Source organism: Nanorana parkeri, unplaced genomic scaffold, assembly GCF_000935625.1.
Source record: "Nanorana parkeri isolate BGI_ZX_2015 unplaced genomic scaffold, ASM93562v1 scaffold619, whole genome shotgun sequence".
NCBI classification, from domain to species: Eukaryota; Metazoa; Chordata; class Amphibia; order Anura; family Dicroglossidae; genus Nanorana; species Nanorana parkeri.
The window spans coordinates 722,419-741,785 of NW_017306887.1; the positions used below are offsets into that span (position 1 = coordinate 722,419).

Genomic DNA, 19,367 nt, shown 5'->3' on the forward strand with positions numbered 1-19,367 from the left:
GTCTGTAGGCAAAGTATTTTATAAAGTACTTTTTTTGTGTGTATGCGTGTGTCCCTTTGGGGAAACCACCTTCATTTCATGTCCCTAAGACACAACAGGCAGTATGAGGGAGGCTTTTAAATGTGAGAGGAAATCACATTTAGACAGTGTCACTGAAACAGGGACAACATTGGAGAACATTTCACTCTATGCCTGTTGTAGTGAAAGCCATAAGATCCTCGATTTCCTACCAAGTTCTGTTCCACTGGCAATATTCACTAAGCCAAATAGAGCAGATAAAACTGTCAACTCTAACATCCAGGAATACCCTCTGAAATAAAAAATACAAAGAAAAAAAAGTTGATTCACTCTATCCAAATCTAAAGTGTCATTAGAATGTATGCCAAGCCAACTGAGTAGAGTGGTGATAAAGACAGAGTGGTGAAGTATTAGTACATAGATTGGTAAAGTATTAGTACATAGAGTGGTGAAGTATTAGTACATAAAGTAGCAAAGTATTAGTACTGAGAGATAGAGTGGTGGAGTATTAGTGCATAGAGTAGTGAAGTATTTGTACATAGATTGGTGAAGTATTAGTACCGAGAGATAAAGTGGGGAAGTATTAGTACATGGAGTGGTGAAGTATTGTTACATAGAGTGGTGAAGTATTAGTGCTGAGAGATAGAGTGGTGAAGTATTAGTGCTGAGAGATAGAGTGCTGAAGTATTAGTACTGAGAGATGGAGGTGAAGTATTAGTACATAGAGAGGTTAAGTGTTCGTACCGAGAGATAGAGTGGTGAAGTATTAGTACATAGAGTGGTGAAGTATTAGTACATAGAGTGGTGAAGTATTAGTACTGAGATAGAGTGGTGAAGTATCGCTACATATAGTGGTGAAGTATTAGTACTCCTGATGTGTTTTTACTGCTTTCTGCTCCTCAATGCTATCTGGACTCTCTTCTCAGAGAAATGTACTCACTTCCTGTCCTGCTCACAATGGTATCACCAAACAGGAAATGAGGGGACATCTGCAACAGAGACCCAGACAGAAATGTAAATCTGATAGCAGTTCTAGCCTTCCCCTGCTCTACTATTGAACACACATACGATTATTTTTAAATCCAGATAATACAGGTAATTACATCTGCCCTTATATAAATTTCCTGTAATCTCATGTGTGGTAGGACTTTGACAGGAAGTGTTGATATTTTCAGTCCATCAGGCTGTACTGCATGGCAGAGTGCTGACAGTCTAATACTGGGAGCTCCCAGACAGGAGGAGAGAGCACAATAGCCTCATCATTATGCTGATAGACCTTGTGTGCCCAGTCAGCAGGCTGGAGGTGGGTCAGTGACCAAGCTGTATTGCTGATTTGCAGCGCTGACCAATCTAGCAATGCTGCGGTGCCAAGGCTACAAGACCGGCTGGAAGAATTCCAAATTGGTTGTAAAGCAGCTCACATTCACATATTTTAACTTTGTACGTAGCTTCAGCTGCCCGAGTCTTACATTAATAGAGACGAGTCAACTGACTCAAAACACATTTTTTAAAGAGTTTATGAATCAATGACAAAATGGACGCATAATGTAAAAGAAAGAATTGTGAGACATTTTTCCATACAGAAGGCCTTGTATGATAACATTGCATTATACAACTTAGAATGCAGTAGAAAGAGAAAGGCGTGCTATGGCCTGCTTGCTGCATACTTGTATCATGTCATTTACCCAAATTATAGGGCTTAGGTTGCAGCTCATCTTAAAACAGAAACTTTGACAGAATTTTAGAAAGCTCCAAGCCATAGAAAAACACATTGGCACATGGTAAGACAATGCATCCAGCTGGTGCCTTGGCAGCTTGCATCCCGGAATCAGCAACAGTCACATGACTAAAGACCTGTTTGTGTGGCATTGGTATATTCATACCCAGATCATGTGATGATGGCATGGAGATTTCGGCTCTGATTAATATTTTTTATTGTGAATAAGAAAGCCAGAACTTTCTCACATGACATTTTTAGCATGGAAGTGTTAAAACTTTTAATTTCACAATAATTGAATTATCGCTGTGATGGCATATTATTTATTGAAGTGATCGTATACAATTTCTAGAGTCAGTGTAGGGTTAGGTTCAGGGTGGAGAATTAAGAAAAAATACACTTAAAAATGATAAAGGTTGTTTAATGTTATTTACAACAAAAAACTATTTCCATTTCAATCTGCAGCTGCTATAATTTTCTAAAACTGTTAAAAATATGAATGGGTTGCTAACTGCCCTTAAAATGTAATTTTCTACTTATGTGCTTGCCTGTTTTCCTTTTCTGGATGTCTACACAGAGCTGAAAGTCGAATGACGGGCATCCACTGTATTAGTATTTCATTTGCTGAAGTACACTGAAAGATGCATCACAGATAAAAGGATGATATTTTCTATTACAGCACTAAGAGGGCTCAAGTGCTAATCATGAAGGCAGATCCTTCCACCTAGCAGTCAGTTTGAGGAGGCATGCGAAAGAAAACATTATCTTCCTGGAAATATAAAGGGGAGAATCTGTAACAGAGTTTGCTAAAGCAAACAAAAAAAAAAGATAAATGATAAAAGCCTTGCATACTAGAGATTTGATTCAAATGTAAAGCGGACCTTTACCCATATCTTTAATATAACAACAGACACACCTTTAGAAATGTTTAGTAATGACAATCTACACACACATACTTCTAGATCATTCCAGGCTTTGTATTCTTTGCATTACTTATTTCTCTTTTGCTCTCCATTCTTCCCACAGTAGCCATTTTTACTAAGGGCAGATTACTAGCTCTCCCTTTACTTCCTGGATTACTGACACATTTGACTAGACATGTGACTAGGACATGTGACCATGCACGTCATCTAAGTAATGCTCTGCTGATGACAAGGCAATCCCAGTGTGCATTGCTTTGGCAAACTGCAGTCATTACCCAACAACTTCGCATATACACAATCCTTCTGGATGTAGAATTTGATTTTTGAGTGTAAAGGTCCGCTTTAAGATTTAGACTAAGGTTAAGGTTTGTTGGTTGATTAGGTTGGGAGTTAGGATTAACAATAAGACAGACATGTCAGGTGTAAAATGCTGTGATTGTGAAATACTTACACTTGCAGAGCGTTCACTTCCTGCTTTAAAAGGGAAAAATGACTTCAGTTTGGCAAAGCAATGCACACTGGGATTGCCTTGTCATCAGCAGAGCATTGCTGGGAAATCTCATCTGTAATCTCATGAGATCTCAGGGAAAGGCATTTTCCTCCCCTGAGATGATGTGCGTGATCACATGTCTAGTCACATGTGCCAGAGGTCAAGGAAGTAAAATGAGAGCTAGTAATCTGCCCTTAGTAATCATGGCCACTGTCAGAAGACTGGGGAAGAAAAGAGAAATAAGGAATGTAAAGAATACAAAGCCGGCAATGATCTAGAAGTATGTGTTTGTAGATTGTCATCACTAAACATTTCTAAAGGTGTGTTTGTTGTTATTTTTTAAAGATCTAAGTCCTGAGCTGTAGAATTCACCCTCCTATGTTGGGCCATCTAGAAGAGCAGTGAAAGAGGCCATCTCAAACTAGAACAACCATGCTTCAGCACCATCTGACACCCATATATATAATGTGGTTTTATTATCTCTGCTCTAATGATGAACGGGATGAACGCTAGAGAGAGAGGGCCGGGGGAGGCGGGGAGCCAGGAGTGATTGGGGAAACAGCAGCCATGCTAGCAGCAGCTGTGAATGGAGGGTAGAGGAGGAGCCAGTCAGAAAGAAGAGGGGAGCTGCCCTCTGGGGCTGCTGACACCATGACACACTGTCACCTCTATGTGTGTCTATTGTGCTCTGACCTCACACTGCCGGCCTGGCTGCTAGCTTTATTATTACTGGACACAGCCTTACCTCCTCTCTACAATGGCTGTCTGTTTACATAGCTGTCACCTATGTCAAGCTTATTGTACACCCTCATGGGCTAAATATGTATAGATATATTCAGGGGGAAAAGAAACCATCTGTATATTGGGGGTGATGGGCAGCAGCGATAGAGCAATACATTCAGAAGAGTTAAAGGCTAAGTTACCCTTGTTCCTGAATCCAGAGACCTGCTGGTAGGCTAATCAGCTCCTGTCTTAATTGGAGGAGTGCTGTGATCTCTGTAAGAGGAAGTGTTACATTTACGCATTACTGAGCATATACTGCACATGCACAATAAATCAAATGCTAGGTCCTCTTTAACGTTGGCCATATTTCCTCCGTAGTTCAAACCTGCTTGTAGATTCCTGACCATCTTGTGACAGCACATTCTGAGTGCCTTTGGCATGAAATGCAAATGAGAACCAGGGAGAAAATAAGTAGCTGTGCTGTTTTAAAAATAAGTATGGCTTCTGTCAACATCACATGCAAAAAAATAAAAATAGAAATTAATTGCTGAAACTTCTGGGAAAATCTTGAACTTGTGTTTCCAAACCCAGAAGGTGATTCTACGTAAATGTGACAGGTCCACTTTAAAGCAACAACCAGTCTCTAGAGACATGGTAAAATCCTTCTCTTTTTATTCCCCCCTCGCACTTCATTATGAACAGATCCAGCCATATATGTGATGTGCATAAGTGACATGCATACAAGACGAGACTTTTAAAAGGTTTCGAGTGAGCCACGGCTTGAGCAGAACTCCAAACAAATCAGGCCTTTGTGATTACTCCTACATGGCCCTGTCTCTGTAATGGAACATGACAGCCCTCTTATTTCATCTGACAGGGAAATCTACATCCAGGCACACAGCTCCGATGAGATGGGCCGTCACCGTTTCACATAATAAAGACAATTTTTTTTTTACATGCAGGCGGGGAAATGTCAGATGGAAGCCATCAAATGGGATGGGAAGATAAGAAGTGAAGGGACCTGTATCATGACTGCATTGTGTTACATGATCTCTATGGCCCATCAGGGGTTGTCAAACAAGTGCTTTGATATAGACGGGAGGAAGGAGAAAGTGATGCGTCTTTTTTTTCTTCCCCATAACTTGCATGGTACGATTTGCATTTTCTCCAACAAGGCCTTCTTAAAGTGAAGCTATTATTTTAAATGTTTAAAGTGTATGTAGTTCCTAACAATAAACTTCTCTTATATGCAGTGGCGTCACACACAAGGGGGGTGCGGGAGGTGTGGCCCGCACCTGGGTGCCACCATTGGAGGGGTGACAGCAAAATGACTGACAGTCATTTTGGTGTCGACCCCTATGAAAAGTGGGGCACTCGGTCACGGACTGAGAGCCCGACAGTGTCAGGAGAGAGGAGGGGACCCGGCTCCATACCTCATCCCGCTGGGGGAACATCCCCCCCTCTTTCTGCTGACGTCCAGCATTAAGATGGCTGCCGGCAGGCATCAATAAGACGACCGCGCATGCACGATGACGTCATCGCACACGGCGACGTCACGGCGGGTGTCACCCGGCCTCCACTCCGGGTGATACCCAACCTCAGGACGCCCCTGCTTATATGCTCCCTTTTGGTCTCCTAAATATACAATTAGATGCATTTTCTTATAGCTGTTGGATAAGTGTAGAACAATACCGGTTGATTTTGGCAGAAGTCTTGTTAGTTCATAACTTGGATAATGACAATTGCATAACTAACCTACTTCCTGACTAGGGCTGAGCTTGAGTTTGTCTTATCGGGAAGAAAGCTGTCAGTGCCGGTCCAATCAGTTGCCACCATGGCATTCTCTACTCCACAGGATCCTGGGAGTTTCCTTTGAATCTGCACTGTTGGGAGTTACATACCTAAACGAGCAGTAAACTTGAGTTGGTCCAAACCTGGAAGGAAGCTTTTAGTTCTGGCCCAATCACCTGAGACTGGGGCATTCCCTTCCCCGCACCTGCACTTTAACAAAGGAATGGGATACTGGTAACATCATTGACCTTATATGGTCATATTTGGTTAATGACATTGACCTAATATGGCCATGTGGCTATATAAGGTCAATAATGTCCCCTGTGTACCACCCCTTTGTTTACGTCCAGCTGCGGGTAAGGGATGGTGATTGGGCCACAACTGACAGCTTCCTTTCAGGTTCGGACCAACTCAAGTTTGGACCAAACCCGAGGTCATCCCTATTCCTGATCTAGGTTAACCAACCTGCAAACAGTGTCAGATTCAAAGTAAACGCCCAGATGGAGTGGAACCCCAAGAGGATCCTCCGGATAAAGTAGAACAAAGCCATGCTATGCCTCTTCCACGATAAAGAAACTTAACTGCCTGCAAATGCGCAGCTCAGTGTATATTCTCAGTATGTCGCGGTGTCAGGATGAATGAACTCCCATGCCTGATGGGAGTCCATTACCTAATTCCACGTCGGCCAAAATGGGCAAAAATCCAGCACCCAGAAGAAGCCAGGGAGAAGATGTTGGCACTGGGACGGAGCTCACAGTCGTTTAGATATGGGTTTGGATACTCTAAGAGCAAACAATACAAGATACCTGCTTACATTAGCCAGAAAACCCTTCTCTGTGTGACCCTCTCTGAAACTAGTTTCTCTTAACTACTTGGAGGCTTGCTTTGCTGACTTCATGGTAAAGTGAACCTGTTCTTCATTTTATAGTATTAATGTAAAAGTGCCTAGTAGACATCTTTAGATGCTTACTGTTGCTTAGAGTTACTTACTCTGATTTGGTTTTGTTCTATTTCTCAGACCTGACTTTGTTTGACTTCAGGGATGAGCTCAGCCAACTACCATAACAGTGCACATTAGAACTGCTCCAGTGGCCATTAAGGGCAGTAACTGGACAACAAGATGGCGGTTGATGGAGCTTTGCCAGGAAGCCAGGCTGCAGAAAAAAAGTCAAACCAAACCAGAGAGGGGCAATAAAGGAAGCTAATAAAGGCAATAGTAGGTTTGGTGTGCATTAGGTTAAAATTAAATACGGCTCATGTTAAGCTTCACCAACTGCTAGATCCATGAGCAGTGGGGGTTCCCCAGTGGCCAAAAAGGGCACCGTTATAGGACAGGAGAGGGCAAGGTGCTAGGTCTTGAAATCAGGCCCCTAATTACATGAACTAGTTTCAGAGAGGCATGCAGAAGTGGGTGTTCTGACTAAAGAGTGTGACCATAGGCATCTTATGGTGTCTGATCATTATAAAAGCTGTAATGGCTGATGGGGGTCACTTTAAGGACAAGGCCATGACATCAGCAAGGTTTCAGCAAAGCAAACATTTTTATGGCCTGTTTATCGCTTATTGGCTGGGGGCCTAAAGGTAGTAACAAGCTTTATAATTTCCAAAGCATCTGTTAGTCATTATATATTTACAGACAGATAGAAGCTGCCGGGATGTATCCTCTCATATCGGATGCTGCCATTATGCTTTCCATGCATAAGAGAGTAGCACAATGCGTTTGGTGACAGTTTTGCTGGGAGAATTACAATCCCCTCCAAGTGACCTAAATACATTGCAAGCATTCCAACCAACGTTATTGCAGATCCTCAGCAGGTTCTGATCTGTACATCATAAGCAAATTACAACTGTACTTTTAGCACAGTTATCCCTTAAAGCTGAAGTGCAGGTGAACGGTTGAATGCAGAGATACAGGACATATGAGGGAGTTGTTGTACCTGCCAAAGGATTTGTATTTCTGTCCGTCCAATCTTGAGATTTACACAGCACAATTACTGTAGGTCTGGCAGGTCAGGGGACCCTGATTTTTCTCTGCTGCAGTAAAGTAACACTTACAGGTCTTGTCCTTCCCTCAGCCTGCGACTGGACAGGGAAAGGAAAAGCTGCAGAGTGATGAGGCCATGTCTCTGTCTCTCTACTCTCTCCTTTTAGCAGCATGTTTCTTGCAGGACAAATGATCAGCTCTTTGTGTTGCTTCACCCTCTCCCAGTTCTGCTGTGAAGGGACTGATGCCAAGTTAAAGGAGAACTATGAGGTGAGTGATTTCCACTCCATCCTCATAGTTAGAGCCGACTTTTTGCCGACAAAGAAGCTGTCACCGTTCGGCTCTATCAATCGGGAAGTGAGCAGAAACATGCCACCGATCCGCTTACATCCCGATCGTCTCCCTGCAGTGAGCGGTGACTGTCAGTCACTGCTCCCTGCAGTGAGTCCCCCATCCCCTCTCCGATTCTCCAGCGCTGACAGGAGGAATGGACGGAGAGGGGGTGGGCACAGCTGGCTCTGCCTATTGATAGGCAGAGCCAGCTGTCACTCACGCAGCTGGGTGGATCCAGACAGTATTGCCGGGATCCGTCCCGGCTGCGGCACTCTCAGTATATCGCAGGCAATAGCCCGCTATATACTGAGCTTTGGGTCACGGGAGGAGGTTGGTATATGGGGAAAAACACTTACCCCATAGTTCTCTTTTAAATGTATGTACTTACACTGCTTGCATAATATTATATTATTGGGTTCAGTGATTTAATAAAGAAGAACTTCAAGTGTGTAAAAAATTAACCCTTGCATTGGGGCTACCCACGCACTGCAAGGGTTAAGTGCTCCTTTTGGTCGATGGTCTCAATCAAAGAAGATACACTTACCCGTTGTTTGGTCCTGCAGAGGTGACTGCTCACCTCTCTGCCCCTCCATTTTGACTCTGGAATGCTTCCCCATATCCAATGCAAGTCAATTAGCTTGATAACGTCACAAATCCTTAGATCGCTGGAGTCCAGCAACGAAAAGCCTGCAGGTACCAGCCAGACAGGATCAAGGATCGAGTAAGTATATCTTTTTTTATTTTACATCCTAGACCAAAATGAGCACTTAACCCTTGCAGTGCATGGATAGCCCCACTGCGGGGAGTTCATTTTTTGACCTGCCCGGAGTTGTTCTTTAAAGCTAGAGAGTTACCTTCATACCAACCACTTAATCCAACACTGTGTTAAAGAGTAAGTCATATCATACCTTCACATGTTCAACAGATAGACACTCTCTTATGGTGGGGAACCCTCTTATTTCACTTCAAGCTCTGTGCTAACTTATGTGGGGAAAAAGTACAGAGCCAAACTTAGGAGCAGGGCTATGTAAATTCCAGGGAATTGTTGTCCGCTTTAGAAAGTCATTGCTGGCGCACCTTGAAATGGAACGGTCATGTTTAATTACATCAAACTGGCAAATGTCTTAGTGCCCCGTTACACCAGCGGGTGCGTGTTTATGTCTTTACAATGTGTGCAGGTTGGTGTGCGTTTAGGAGCGGTGCAATGCTTTGATGATGTTACAGTCTATTGCAATGTTGGCTTTAAATCAATGCTGATCAATGCAGCTCAACTCACCTGATGTTGGTGCATTGGTGCCTGAGGTATTGCCCTTATGTAGCAATAATATTACAAGAGAACTATGGCCCAACCTTTTACTATGCCCTCCTGTGACCCAAAACTATGTCCTCCTGCACAGAGCCGCGCTGCGGCCGGGAAAGATCCTGACAAGATTGTCAAAACTCCAATCAGCGCTGGAGGGACAGGGAAGGGGTATACCTGCGTGGCGTGGTGGTTAAGGCCTCGTTTACACCAAACAAAGCAGTGCTTGCAGCATTTGGTTCAGACCGGACCGCAGGCATAATGTGCCTTGCGTTCCTGTGCGGCCGAAGGGTGTGGCTACGGTGCCATTCACTTCAGTGGACCGCCATGCCCCCTCCTGCTCCACAAAATAGTGAGCCGGCCGCAATGCGATGCAGTGTGTTCTGGTCAGAATCGGGCCGGAACGCAGTGTGTCTAGTGTGACTGAGCCCTAAGAGTCATCGCTCTCTGCAGGGATGACGTGTGACAGCTTCAGTATCATAGGTTGGCCCTAATTATGTGGAAGAGGGTATTTCACTCTCCCCATAATTCTCCCTTAAGGGGTGCAGTGTCTCTAGCCGCATGCTGCAGCTTGCCACTGTGGCAACTAAACTAACATCAGCATTCTCTCTTCCAACAGGTCGACATGGTGATGGATCATATTGGCCAGTGGACACAAACTTAATTGACAGAAGTAGTCTGAATGGTAAGTACCTGGTCCTATGTTTCCACAATGCACGTCTTCTGGTCAGAATATCTTGTCTATAGAAGATCACTAATAGATACTAATTTAGCCTTCAGTTATTTAGAATATGATAGATCAGGGGTAGGCAGACTCGGCACTCCAGCCGTGCTGAAACTACAAATACTATCATGCCTCTGCCTGTCAGGCTGTCAGGGTCGTGCAACGCCTCACTGCACTTGTAGTTGCCCAAGGTTGCTTAAACCCTGTGTTAGACAATAGCATTTGTGATGTGTCAGAGCACAATTGTATATTGTCTGCAGCTGACTTTAATTTTTAATTTTCTTTTTTAAAGTAAATTTGCTTTATAATTACTAAGGGCACTATTTTGGATGCCTTCCTTTCGGTTTTTCTCCACATTTCCATGCAGAACAAGCTGGCAGCGGTTGGGATGAACACAATGGCAGGGGTTGGGATGAACTATACCACTGTCATTGGTAGCTAGAGCAGTTACAGAACAATCTAGGGCTCATTCACACTGTATTTGATGACTGGTGTTTTTCAGCAACTGTACAGTGCAAGCCACATAGAAAACAATGGTTTTCTATGTGCCCCCATTTACACCACAATGCTGGTGTGATCTGCAGTGCACTGCAAAAAATGCAGACGTCCTTCTCTTTTGCAGTGCATTGGATGCACTGCATGTCACCGCAGCACCGTACACCAGGCTGCTGTGCGGGGACCTGAATGGACATTTTGTACCATCCAAATAAAGTAACAGATACTTGTGTTGTAACAATGCAGGGCACCATGGCTCACTGCTGCCATTCAGTGGGCACTACCTGCATGGTAAAATGTTGCGTTTTACCGTGCGGTTAATGTGCACGAGCCCCTAATAGAAAAAAGAGAAAAATATTTTAATTGTTACAAAGGTGGCTGTTGTAACCACCACTACCAGTGTTAGAGTTTGTCCCTAACCCTGCCACTGAAATTTTAGCTGGACAGCTTGGTCCGCATTTCAATGTGGAGAAAACATCTAAATAAAGGCATTTGAAATAGAAAAGGAATTTACAACATTCATTTTATTATTACATGAATTAATCACATTTAATTATCAAAATACAACATTTTCTGGATAAGTTCTCCTTTAACAAGTGTTTTTCCCCCAAAATATTTTATTAAACAAAAGCAGAATTACAAAATTACAAAAAGAGCTGTGAATTACATATTCCGTTACATATATACCAGTATCAGAAGTATCTATATACTGTATATATATCAGTATCGGAAGAATACAGAACACCATAATTATAATCCATAGATTAGAGCTTTGACCAGGTATAAAATCACATGCCTTAAATGAATACAAAAGGTAAGAGCAAACGATTCAGAATGGGAAAAGATGACCAAGGAGGACATGTAGGAAGCAATTATCTATATGTTGGAGAATAAGTTCTCGCTCATAAAAAGTTTTCTTTAAAAAAAAAAAAAAAGATAAAGATAAAGCTGAGTGCCCTTTAAGAGAGTGTACAGAGAAATAAATATTATATATTAAGACAACACTACAGTGTTTAAAAAAAATAACTTTTGAAAAATAAATTTTTGTACATTGATCAACTTATGATAAAAAAAATTGAACGGTGTTTATTAAAACAGTGTGCATAATAAAAGTCTTATATGCTCTTAAAAAAAATTACAAATTATTTGGGTATGCAAATTAGTCATGGAGTTATAGTCAAGTTCACTGGTGAATTCTATTGCTGCTAAACTTGGTCTGGGCATCTAGACTTAAATGTCCTTTGGATGGATGAAGGTTAAAAAGCTAAAAAATAAATACATACATAAATAAATAAAAAATTAACAGGTTTGAAAAAAAAAAGACAAAGCTAAGTGCCTGTTAAAAAGAGAGTGCACAGAGAAATACACCTTTTTTTTTTTACTAAGACAACAGTACAGTTTTTTTAAAATAAATTAATAAAAAGCAAATATTCAATTTTTGTACCTTGATCAGCTTATGGTAAAAAAAAATTGAGCAGTGTATTTATTAAAAAAGTGTACCAAATAAAAGTCTTACATGCTCATTAAAAAGTGTAAAAAATATGTGGGTATGCAGATTATTCATGGAGTTATGGTCAAGTTCACTGGCGAATTATAATGCTGCTAAACTTGGGCATCAAGACTTGAATGACCTCTTGTTGGAAGAAGGTTAAAATGCTAAAAAAAAAAACAACAAAATAAAATTTAAAGATTAGACAGATAAGAGCTCAAATGAAAAAGGGGAACCCAGGAAATGAATGGAGAAGACAATTTATCATCATTATTATGTATTTATCCTCACTCACACAAGGTTTTGTGAGTTGCTATGTTGTAGGAACATGTACTGTATACATTTTGTTTTACGTTTACATATTGCTGTGATCTCTGTGACAGGCTTTCTCGGTGATCACACGCCTCAGGCACCCTTGTAAATAATTCCTGAGGGAGTGAGTCTGATCTGAGCTGTCTTGTGGCGGCAGTTGTCACAGGCTTCAGGTGAGCCACTGTAGACTAAATACATGTACCGCGGCTCTGAGCTGTGTGTATTCTCTACCACTGTGCATGCATAGTGGATGGGATGGAGGTATTAGAACTAGGGATGCACCGATACTGGTATTGGTGCTGAGTATTTGGGGGAGTGCTCGTACTCGCCCAAATGCTCCTGTGCCCAGCCCGATACTTCTGGTATCAGGAAGCCGGGAAGCGAGTCATTACATGCCGCCCGGCTTCCTGATTGTCCGGGAAGCCGGCTCCTTGCTCCCTCGTCACTTGTTTTCCTGAGTGGTTGGGAAGCAGGGCCAATCAGGAAGCCGGGCGTGGTTTAATGATGTGGCACCCGCTTTCTGATTGGCCAGGAAGCCGGCTTCATGCTCCCTCGTCACCTCATGGAGCTGGCTTCCCCGCCAATCAGGAAGCCGGGCGCCGCATCTGGCCAGAAAGCCGGCTCCATGCTTTATCGTCACTCAGTGACGAGAAGCATGGGTTCGGCTTCCCTGCTAATCAGGGAATCCGGTGGGGAGTCTTTACACGCCGCTCAGCTAATCAGGAAGCCAGGTGGCGAGTCATTACACACTGCCTGGCTTCCTTAATGTGACTTCCGGTATCGGTATGAGGCCTAAGGAAGCAAATATCCACAGAATGAATGGAACAGAAACAGTGAGACCCTTGCATTGAATGTCCTCAGGTACAGCTTTCTCTCCAGCAAGGAGAACAGTGAACAACACAGTAGTGACATCACCAAATCTCACTCCAAATATCATTAGACCAAAAGTCAGAGTCACTGGTGCCTTAGATGATGTCCCAATGAAAATAAACATCTTAATGCCTAGGCACAGATAGTACTCTGTACACTTTTTCAGTAGGAATTTCGGCAGATTTTGTATGGTACTGCTTAGGGACAATTCACATTTCTGGATGTTCACTATAAGACAGCAAATTTCACTTTTTGAGTTCAGTTAAGGAGGCTAACTGAGTGCTACTTAGAGCAAGAAGAGCCATTGTTTTCAGGAGAGTAAGAAAGGGCTAATTTCCCATTGTTATCTTGCCAATGTTCTACCTATACAGGTCATTAATCACTTTATTCCAAGCTTGCAATTTAGTAATCTACACGAGCAACATAACTGTGAGGAGACTTTTCATAATGAAATGCAAATTACAAAGCATTAACCTGGGAATCTACATTCATCCCCAGTTCCGCTTGCGTTATTAAAGTGTATCAGGGGTTGGTACGGTTTCATTAAATTAGATCATGATTAACTTTAATATTTAGTGTTATGAGGGTAAATGAAGCACAAATGGCATGTGGGTGTCATCAGGAGGAGATCAGTGTTACTACATTGATCAGTGTTACAGGTGCTTTTATGGCTGTTTAAAGGTAATGTGAGAGTCTTGTCCTAGGGGGTGTCCTCCTGGGGTGGAGGAGAAAAAGGTTACCTTTCTTTCATGGTGCCCTGCCAGTGTTTTAGCTAAGAAATGCAAATATGGGGCTTCACCATACTGGTGCAATGAAACCTTGATCCCTGTCACTGTGCACAATGACTGTGTTTGTGGCAAGTGTCATAATGTTCCATGACACGTTTTTACATTGGAATAAGACAAATAGGTGATATTTTAGTCTATGTGCATCTCTCACTTCCAAGTTAGTCTTCCCTCCACCAGCTCTCCTTTCCAGCTATCATGAATGGGCAATGGGTCAATGTGCTTTACATTAATAATGCAATACATGTCCTTAGTGAAAAAAAATATACTAAGTCCTTATTATCTTTTTTATGATAATGCACCTTTTCCTGTGCTATACCATGAATATAATGGGTACCTCCTTGTTGGCCTACTTATCGGTCAATAAAGGAGAATGAAAAGGGGACCAGAGTGGGTGATGGACCCAAGTTGTATTTACCAATATGGACCTAAACTGGTAAGTGGCTCTTTTTCATTCAGAAAAAAATACATTGTCCTGCAATAGTCAAACATTTAAACAAAAAGCAGCTGCCACTGCAATACTCAACCTATTTCTTGCTCTGACCACCCCCTCCCACACACACACACGAACGCATGCACGCACACACAGACTGGCTGCTTTGCAATCCATCGTTGGTACTTATCTGAGCTGTATGTGAATTTGTAGACCTGTTAATATCATGTCTACACTTATGAGATACAACACATGTGAACCCTGACTTAGTGAGTCTTGCTTGCTTAAGTACCACATATCCTAAAAAAAAAGTTTTTTAGGGCCAGACCAGACCAGATTGTTTTCGGACCCAAAATGCATTCTAATGTATCCCTATGCTATCTCTGGCCTCTGTTCACATCAGCGCAGTCCGTTCCAGACCAGACCAGAAAAATACTGCGTGTCTTATTTTGTCTGATCTGGAATGCACTGGAACTGTGGGCAGGTTCACACTATTTTCCAGACTAGATCTGGTCCGGTAAATGGTGTGAACCTGCTCTTAGGGTTTTTTTTCCTAACGGTGACAAACATGGACAATGTCTGGTATATGTGTGTTGAAATGGTCACTTGTAGTCTCCATCAGAAGCCTGTGTGACAGGGTGACAACACAGGAAAGTGTCTATACAATGACCTTCATAGTAGGATCCCCAGGTAGTATTCTAATAAAAGCTGCAGTTTAAAAAGATTGAAAACACCTTTTGAAATTACATTGACATATTAAATATTATGTGAGATTTTAGCCCTTGAGTTTTAATGATTCTGATACCCATTTTATAATCTAACCAACAAAGCAAGTTCGGATTTGCATTATCACCAGGGGAGCAAATCTGAGTAGATTGGTTTATCCCAATGTCTGTAAATATACGAGCACAGATTTTGCATTATAGTCTATTTTTAAATCTATTAAATGTTATTAATATATTGTATATAACAGGGGTCAAAATGTCAAGTCCTGAGCTACTAGCCAGGCTTTAAGAGTTACTCGCCACCAGTTGCCCACCTAACCCCTACCCTGCCCTTAACTCCACCCCTAAACACACCCTCTTAAATAATCTTATAAATCACACTGTTTGATGTTTTATGCAAAATAAAGTTACAAAAATACATATTAACAACTTTAACAATATTACCACAAAGGTCCCTGCCCCCACATATAAAATAATACACTCTCCGCACTGTTCCATGCACCCCCACATATAAAATATTACCCTCTCCCCCCTGTTCCCAAGTAAGGTCTGCAGACATTACTAATCACTCCGTTTTCAACCCGGATCTCAGTGAAGAGCTGGGGCCGAAAGGAAGGGAGACAGACCAGCAGAAGCAGCTGCTCCCACGAGTCAGGTACGCGATCTGCGACTGCAAGCCTGACAGGAATTTCCACTCGCCTGCACTGCATTTCCACTCGCCAAGTGCGAGCAGGCGAGTGGAAATTTTGAGCCCTGGTATATAATATATATTAAAGGAGAATTTTGGACATAGTGAAATACACTCTTCTCCATAATAAGAGACAAAGGGGTCTATTCACAAAGCTGCCGAAGGATCTGGCCGTAGCTTCGGCCGATCCTTCGGCTAGCTTCGGCACCATGACCCCTTCGGTTCAGGAGAACCGAGGGGGTGCTGTACGGGCTATTCACAATAGCCCGTACAGCTCCCGATCACGGCCGAGCGGCTCAGTCGAGCGCTGAGCCGTGCTGAAAGACGAAGCTGGCCGAGCGGCCGGCCATTAGGTGTTCGGCTCACTTCACTTCTGATCGGTCATTCACTCGGCTGCCCTCGGCAGCTTTGTGAATAGACCCCAAAGTGTTGTGACACTGAAGCTGTCACACTTTGGCTCTATAGATCGGGAAATGAGCGATCACATATCTCTGATCGCTCATTTCTCAATCTCCCTCCAGGGATTCCCCCTCCCCTCTCCATTTCTCCAGCGCTGACTGGAGTAACGGACGCGGAGAGGGTGGGCACAGCTGGCTCTGGCTCTAGAGAGGCAGATCCAATTGTCAATCAGCCAGCAGGGTGGATCCCGACAATATTGTTGGGATCCGTCCCGGCTGAAGCACGACTCTGCACTCTCAGCATATACACTGAGTTTTGGGTCACAGGAGGACATAATATATTATGATCCTTAGGAGAACTATGGCCAAAAAAGGTTGGGCCACAGCTCTCTGTTAAATAGACATTTAAATGTCTATATTTTGAATGTATTTAAAAATAGTTAAAACAGTTCAAAAACACCACAGAACACCCCTCTGTTATCTAAACTTAGTAGAGTTGAAAGACCACTTCTCTGGTCCTAATGCCCTTAGTAACAGCGTACGTGGCTTCCAATCTTAAAGGTCTCCATAAGTCAATCATAATGCTTTGATCATGTGACCCCCCCGGGTCATCATTTTTTTTTTTTTACACTCTCCAGCCAGTCATCCAGCAGTGCTTATTATGTTGTGTAGGTAAAATGTTGTGTAGGTGCATTTATTGTGATAAAGCATAACTAAGCTCAAGAACAAAAGTTTAATTTATTGCAGCTTAGCAGGCTTACTAGTCTCTAGGTGTGGTGGCTGCATTAGTTATCTTTTTCCAGGCTAAGAAGATTTTCAGCAAGTACCAGAAACACCTGCTGATCTTGCCCTTGTCACATCTTGTGAGGTGACCTGAAAGCATAAAACAATGGTATCTTTTTTGCATTACCCCATCAACCACATGTAATGGATATGGTGAAAGGTAGACATGTTTAAAGTTCAGCCTGGGTCACTACTATAACTCATTCCATATATACAGTGGAGGAGAGAGCGTAGCCACCCTGACATAGGAAGTGTGTTATTCACAGGAGTACTAGGAGAAAGTAAAGGGAAAAGGCATAGAAAAAATGCAAACAGCTCATCTCAGGACTAGCAGACTGTAACATACTGTATTATATTCTTGTATTTGGATTTAGATACACTTTAAAGGCTTTTAAACCATTACAAACAAGCATCTCACAAATGTAGCATAGGTGTCAGAGACATGACTGCCCATTGAGTTTCCTCATAAGACTTTATCTAGAGTCTGCTTTTTTCTGTATGAAATAATGGAATTTTGACTTTGGGCAAGTCAGGGTTGTGTTTTTGTCAAAAAATGTTGGTGCTTAGCTTGTATCCCATCTCAGCAAGCTGGTAGATAAGTAATAAAACAAATCTTTTGCCATCAATTACCGAGTTTGCATTTGACTAATCAAAGCTCATATTAGGTGGCAAGCAGAGAATTACAGTATATGTTTTTATCCTGCCTCCAGCACCTTAGAAAACTGACTCTTAAATATGAATATAAATTGAAATTCCGGAAATCCATAATGATTAATAAAGACAAATGTACTTTATAATTAGGGGAGGATACAAACAGAGCCTACACAACAGCCTCTGCATGCTTAGCCAAGCTGAAAATTAATATTGCAGCAGGATACTATGTTTAATTTTCTTCAAAATGTCTGTGGGGAAATAAGATATTAATTAAGTGGAGGTTTGTGCAGGATGTGGCAGGAATTCATTGATTGCTACAGATAAATTACTTGCAACCGGTTTTATTTCTAACCACAGTCAAGTCCCTCTCTGGGGATCCAATATTAGGGCTGTAGTCTATAGAAAAACATGTGAGTGGTCTTTAACCCAGAATTTTCAGAGGGCTGTAAGCACAGCATGATCACAAATTTGCCTGTGGCCGCCTTTTCCACTGTGGGCCTATTTATGAGTGGGGTCAAGTCGTAAAATGTATCAATCTGTCCTGTAAGTTTTCATTGTGATCACTTCACGCAATTTGCGCAGTGTCTAAAATGGCAATCTAGCCAACGCTAATGCAAATTTCAATGAGTTTCAATGCCAAATGTCTAGAAGGGATTTCATGTATCCAAGTCATGCTGTAGCTAGTAGTGTATGTAGAAAACATTTTTTTTGTTATTGTTGGATAGAATAGGGAAAGGTTTAAACCCCCATCAGTTGTTTTGGTGTCTATGTCCCATTGAGCATATTTATCTTCACTTCCTGTCCTGAAGATGCAACAGGAAATAATCTCTACAAAGTGAGAGGAATTCCTCTCTTAAAAGTTTTCACAGGAACAGATTTCCCATTGGAAGAGCTCCCCTCACCTCTTGTTCTAGTGACAACTCAAAAATGTTGGATTTCCCATCACTTTCTGTCCTGGTGATAATGGTCACCAGGACAAACAGAGAGGGTGATTCTACTCAGCAGGGGGACAGACAGAAATAAAAGCTTTCAGAGGTTATAGTCCATCACTACTCATCTATGTGGCTTCCTCAGTTCAAATGATTGTCTGGAACATACCTGACAATTATGGCCATACAGGTAATTCAATCACACGAAAATAAAAGCCAAAAGCGCCGGAAACTATCACTCCACTGGAGATGTATGCACACAGGGGTTCTACAGGTAGCTGCCCCACATAAGTCAGGAGACTGTAGTATCTGATGAAACATAAACAAAAACTAGGGCACCTTCCCTAGTGTAGATGATTTTTATTGACCAATAGCAAAAGATAGAATAATACTCACAAAAGAGTAGATGACAGTAAACCTTAAAAATTCAATGGGAAGGAGGAAGAATTTAGGTCCTGAGGAAGGGAGTGTGGTCCCAGAAACACTTTAACCCAGGCATACTGTGCTGCTACACAGAATATGTCATCTGTTTGCAGCTCTCAAATGCTCTGTCTTGTTTTTGTTAAGACTGACGACCAACTTCTGACTTTGAAGGCTTACTGTCATCTACGCTTTTGTGAGTATTATTCTATCTTTTGATATTGCTCAATAAAAATAATCTACGCTAGGGAAGGTGCCTTTGTTTTTGCTTCTGTTTTTGCTATTGTTTCATCAGGTAATTCAATCACATTAAAGGCTTTTTGTTGTTTGAAAACCAATAATTATTGGAAAAGAAGTCTCTTAATACTTACCTTTCTGGCATC

General features: G+C 42.1%; 1 protein-coding gene across 1 annotated transcript in view; it reads left to right on the plus strand.

Annotated features, from left to right (window-relative positions):
* DCC (DCC netrin 1 receptor) overlaps window positions 1-19,367 on the plus strand; it is a 410,882-nt gene that overhangs the window by 351,842 nt on the left and 39,673 nt on the right. Inside the window, exon 22 of the mRNA XM_018562973.1 lies at window positions 9,899-9,964. Within this exon, the coding sequence (XP_018418475.1) occupies window positions 9,899-9,964 (66 nt within the window). The remainder of the gene's footprint in view (window positions 1-9,898; window positions 9,965-19,367) is intronic.